This window comes from Homarus americanus, unplaced genomic scaffold (assembly GCF_018991925.1).
Source record: "Homarus americanus isolate GMGI-L3 unplaced genomic scaffold, GMGI_Hamer_2.0 scaffold12743, whole genome shotgun sequence".
NCBI lineage: Eukaryota > Metazoa > Arthropoda > Malacostraca > Decapoda > Nephropidae > Homarus > Homarus americanus.
In genome coordinates this window covers 81,507-87,551 of record NW_024713557.1, presented here as the reverse complement: position 1 = coordinate 87,551, position 6,045 = coordinate 81,507, and the positions used below count along the sequence as shown (strand labels likewise).

The 6,045-nt window shown below is 42.6% G+C and overlaps 1 protein-coding gene across 1 annotated transcript; it reads left to right on the top strand.

Annotated features, from left to right (window-relative positions):
- Nucleotides 1–344: 344 nt before the first annotated feature.
- LOC121872256 (leucine-rich repeat extensin-like protein 3) lies at nucleotides 345–889 on the top strand (the record flags this gene model as incomplete). The annotated part of the gene is made up of 1 exon (XM_042374926.1): nucleotides 345–889. A coding segment is annotated over one exon (545 nt), but the record flags the coding sequence as incomplete, so codon positions are not given.
- Between the last annotated feature and the right edge of the window lie 5,156 nt (nucleotides 890–6,045).

Below are 6,045 nucleotides of genomic sequence, written 5' to 3'. Positions count from 1 at the left end.
TCAGCTGACAGGAGAGACAGCCGAGCAGAGACATCGAAATTAGACCATGTGCCCTAACCTAACCTGACTAAATCTAAGTAGACCTGACCTGACCCAACTTGACCTAACCTGACCCAACTTGACTACCTGCCAACGACCTGACCTGAACTTGACCAAACCTGACCCAACTTGACTGACCTGACCCAACGACTGACCTGACCAACTGGCCTAACCTGACCTAACCTACAGTAACCTAACCAATCACCATTCAATGTTATGCCGTTTGTCTATATCACCTCATGAATAAATTACACCGGATTATGCATATTTTATCACCACTTAAAGTATGTAAATTCTATCACCAGTGGAGTGCGGTGGCTCAGTGGCTCGACCGCTCGCCTCCCCTCCTAAGAGTCGTTGGTTCATCCTCAAGGCACCACCTAGTCCACCCGCACCGTCCCCCATGGTATTGTACCCGCACAGTCAGCCCCCCATGGTATTGTACCCGCCGTCAGCCCCTTTATTGTACCCGTACCGTCAGCCCCCATGGTATTGTATTACCGTACTGTCAGCCCCATGGTATTGTACCCGCACCGTCAGCCCCCATGTTATTGTCCGCACCGTCAGCCCCCATGGTATTGTGTTGCCGCACTGTCGCCCCCATGGTATTGTACCCGCACCGTCAGCCCCCATGGTGTGTACCCACTGTCGCCCCCATGGAATTGTGTACCCTCACCGTCAGCCCCCATGGTATTGTACCCACCGTCAGCCACCATGTTACCCCACCGTCAGCCACCATGGTATTGTACCCTCCGTCAGCCCCCATGGTATTGTACCCACCGTCAGCCCCCATGGTATTGTACCCACACCGTCAGCCACCATGGTATCTCACCACCTGACACAACTATAAATTATATTATCAATCGATGACCTGAGCCATACTACAACGCCTCTCCTTCCCTGGGGTGTGGTGTGGTGTTGTGGTAGTGTGGTGTTGGGTGGTAGTAGGAGTGGGGGTGGTAGTGTGGGGTGGTGGTGGTGGGAGGAGAGACAAGGGGTGGTGGTGGTGGTGCTTCAACAACTAAGGTCTTTCAGCGTAACAAGATTAATAATTTGGTCCATCAACAATTAAAAATTATGAGAAATCGAACTCTAATTTTAGGTAGAAATGTGGAATGTGGTGGTGTGGTGACGTGGTGTGGAGGGGAAGGAAGGAAGGAAGGAAGGAAGGAAGGAAGGAAGGAAGGAAGGAAGGGGCATACAGAAGAGACGACAGTTTGGATGCGTTCACTGGCAAAGATTAATTTAAGCGACAGGAAAATAAATGACACTGACAATAAGGTGGCGTGAAGGTCGGGTCAGGACACAGACGTTTACGAGGGAGATATTTGTCCCGTGGTTAGGATTTATTGAGCCAAGGCCCAACACTACCATAGGTGTCGGAGGATTGTCATCTTAACAAAAGCTCATCACTCATTCATAGGCACCACGTATACAGCCCCCCCCCCCCTCTCTCCTCTCTCCTCCCCAAAAATAAATATCGCTGTTGTTATGTTTTTCCGTCTTTATAATTTGAAACACTAACACAACTCCCGAACCTATGACTAACAATACCAAAATTTCGTCACGTTCCATTAAAAAATTTTCCCTGAGTTGAATTTACATATTAATGATTACAGTAACTTTCGATTACATACGACTCATGAATACATATAGACAGAGAGAAACACCAACAGCAATATCCCACATCTGAGAGAGGAGGGGAATAATACAATGAAGTGGTGACAGTAAGGAGTAACACAGAGGCAATACAGACTTGCCCAATTTCAACTCTCTCTCAAAGTCCCCCACCTCCCCCCTAACCCCACCCCCCTACTACCACTATCTCGTCTCACTGGCCAAATTCTTTTTCTTTTGGTGATGATGATGACGAAGACGATGACGACGAAGATGATGATGACGATGACGTGTTGACCCCACCAATAACATCATCAAGATCAAGGTTGGTTATGAAGAAATTTTTTATCCTAATTAAACATTCCAGATAATAATTTACTTCCCTCATATGGTTCAAAAATTCCTATACCACTTTGGACATTAAGAAAAATACCTAAACATTATACAACTTTATTTATATACAGACATTCAGTAATTACAAGAGATTATGACGGTCGTTATTAAGACATTCGGGTGAAATTTTCTTCATAAATGTCTAACTTCAACAAATCATCAACCCAAACTTCATCCATCAACAACCAACCATCATCAACCCAACCAGCCTGATGTGTTCGCCTCTACTCAGCCTTCTACGATAAAGTGTGGACGAGTGACTCAATATCCAGTGAGACTTGAGAAGACTTCAGCCCTTTAACTTAAAATAACATAGACTTCAGCCCTTTAACTTAAAATAACAGACTTCAGCCCTTTAACTTAAAATAACATAGACTTCAGCCCTTTAACTTAAAAAAACAGACTTCAGCCCTTTAACTTAATATAACAGACTTCAGCCCTTTAACTTAAGATAACAGACTTCAGCCCTTTAACTTAATATAACACAGACTTCAGCCCTTTAACTTAAGATAACAGACTTCAGCCCTTTAACTTAAGATAACAGACTTCAGCCCTTTAACTTAATATAACATAAGACCACAGAGTTATATAGGGTCTTAAAATTGATAAAACTCCAAGTATTTCAAAAGATATCTAAGGTGTCAAAAATGTGGCTTAACGAGGGATGGCTTGTCCCTGGTCTGTCTATAGTTCCTTCGTCATATCTTCTTCCTCTTCGTTATTCAGTTTTCTTCAGTTCCTCTTCGTTATTCAGTCATCTCGTCTTTCTCTTTGTTATTCAAGTTTTCTGCTCTTCTTTTCCTCTACGTAATTCAAGTTTTTCTCCTCTTCCTCTTGGTTATTCAATCTCCTCCTCTTCCTCTTGGTTATTCAGTCTCCTCCTCTTCCTCTTCATAAATCAGTCCTCTTAGTCCTCTTCCCCCTATAGTCTTCTCCTCTTCATTTAAAGTTCTTACCATTAACCAACTCAAAATAAATTGTGATTAATTCAAAACTTACAAAATCTCTCTCTCTCTCTCTCTCTCTCTCTCTCTCTCTCTCTCTCTCTCTCTCTCTCTCTCTCTCTCTCTCTCTCTCTCTCTCACCTTAACAACAACCAATGCTTTTCGAAACACACTGAAAGTTAACAATATCCTAAGTGATCAGTAGTATGTGGTTAGGTTAGGTTACTGACTGGTATTCCTCAAATATTTAAGCCATCAATCAATAAGCTACAATGGCGACCGACCGACCGACCGACCGACCGACACACACACACACACACACACACACACACACACACACACACACACACACACACACACACACCAGCTGGCTCTATATCTCACATATTTCAGGATATTTTTAGTTGCGTCAGTCAGCTTTATGGAAACTAATCCTGACTGACTGACAAACTGAAGGACATAGACTGACATACTGAGTGACAGACAGACAACTTGAGTGATATGTATGTACCAATAATATTCCACGGTAACGGGAAACGATAAACGGAATTACTAGAAAGTGACCTTGACCTTTGACCTTATAAGTGTCTTCCTACAAATACAGGTCAAACAGTCAACCCACCTGTCAATAACACCTGACGTATTACCCATCACCACTACCAATGACCTGTTGTATACAAGCGGCGATCCCGACCTTACAAATCTGAAAATGTGAATCTGGTGTTGTGGTAACGAGTATCATCCGCCAAACAGTAAAAGCTTTAGTAGTTGCAACACAAAGCCGAGGTTGAGGGAGGGCCCAGACCAGAGGTGGGTCAATACACCTTTCTCGTGAGTTGTGGCAAATGGGATTAAAAAACGTGAAGGAGTTGAGCAGCGATGGTGGTGGCGGGCTGCTCTCTGTCTATCACCACCACTGCCACTATCACCACCACTGCCACTACCACCACTACCGCCGCTGCTGCTGCCACCACTCCTCATACAGTATTGAGAGCCAGATAGCGAGCGGTTAACACCCTTTCTCAGGTCCCGCTCGCCGCCTCGCAACACAGCCCACCACCTCACAACACAGCCCACCGCCCCACAACACAGCCCACCACCTCACAACACAGCCCACCGTCTCACAACAAAGCCCACCGTCTCACAACAAAGCCCACCGCCCCACAACACAGCCCACCACCTCACAACACAGCCCACCACCAAACAACACAGCCCACCACCTCACAACACAGCCCAGGGAAGACGAGACTGGCGCCAACTGTGATGTCTCCAGCTACTCTACACATCAGTGGCGGACCAGACAAGAGGGATAGGACTTTATGCCGCGATTAATGTGGACGATCCTACTGGCTATTGTTCTGATTAGGTTAGGTTAGGTTAGGTTAAGATCTATTTTTTTTCGGCCTAAGCATTGTTCCCAAATAGATGATGACGCACAGCACCTCCAACACGACAACGATGACTTATGGTGCGTGATTCTGAAACTCTTGTCCTCCAGAAAAAAAAATCACGAGTCAGGTCTTCAGATATAACGGTAAAATAAAAATAACACAAATAATCAATAATCAATCACGTCGTCAATGGCTTCTTGGGATTAATTTGATCATCAGTGGAATATATGAAGAAGCAAATTTTTATTTTTTTTTAGATAAACATGACAAAATATGAAAAGAAAGAAAGAAAGAAAACCTCAAATCTTTCCATCTTCATAATTAAGGCACCAGTGACCCTCGTCCTTAATGATAAAAAAAAATTAAAATAAATAAATAAATAATAATGACTTTTAACATCAGGCACGTAAGAATATTAAATAAATTTCATACAGTACAAAATTGAACCAAGTCAGTTATGCTCCCACGCGGGGTATTAGGCAACTCCAAAAAACTTCTTTCATAATAATTCTCAATAAAATTAATGAAACCTTATCAGTGAAGGTTCTCGTTAAGTAAAAAAAAAATAACGTTGGTCTAATTCAAGCCATCAGAGATTTTTAATAGTCGCTTTAGTAAGGTGGCCGCTATAATTAACCCATAAATCTGAAGAATGTTCAAACTTGTTCAAACCAAAGCTCACAATGAACAGTTTAAGTCATCACAGCAAGTTTATGTTCAAAGTTCCACTGATTGCATGACAGACTATGAAGTTACCTGAGAATCATGCGGAGGTGTACAGTGTTAATGAAGTTACCTGAGAATCATGCGGAGGTGTACAGTGTTAATGAAGTTACCTGAGAATCATCCTTTAAACAAGACTTCCATTATCATTAGAAATCCATTTAATCAGGAGTTATAACCCGTAATTAACACATAATTATACAAACATACCTAATTACATAATAAGCTGCTCCAAACAATTAATCCGGCATAAACAGGGCCTAACTCACCATTAAATGCAAAGCTTATTAAGGCTTCTAGTGTTAAGCCGTTAAGCCATCACAGGTACAGAGGAAGTTTCAGAATAATACAAAAAAAGTTTCACTAAGTTACATCACCACAACGCAACTCTGGACGCTAACACACAAAATATCCAAGATGGCTGTTAACGTGTGGATATTGGATGTAGGAGCCACATATACCTGACAGGATAATTAATTACAAATATACCAACACAAGCAGGCGCGCTCACACACACACACAAGTATTAGAGGACGTCCTTGCTGTATAAGGTATTCGGTTTACTCTGGAACGTATAATATAATCCACAGATGGTCTCAGTAATTCCCTCACCCAATGTGTGTGTGTGTGTGTGTGTGTGTGTGTGTGTGTGTCCAAAAGTCATTCCCCTCAATGTAATTATTGCAAATTACATATATTTATACAGGTAACCAAGCAAATTACTGCACGCTTACTCACTTACTTGTAAACACACCTGTATGTATATGTGTACACGTAGGAAAGGAGTTTGTGCACAGGTATACGATTGACTGTCTGCATGTCTGTCTACACACACACACACACGCACACCTCTACTCTCAGTCTCTCAACAAGTCTTTCCTTTTAAAGTTTCACAGTCCTGAGTCGAGTAATAATTCAGTGTTAATAAAGGTCACTGC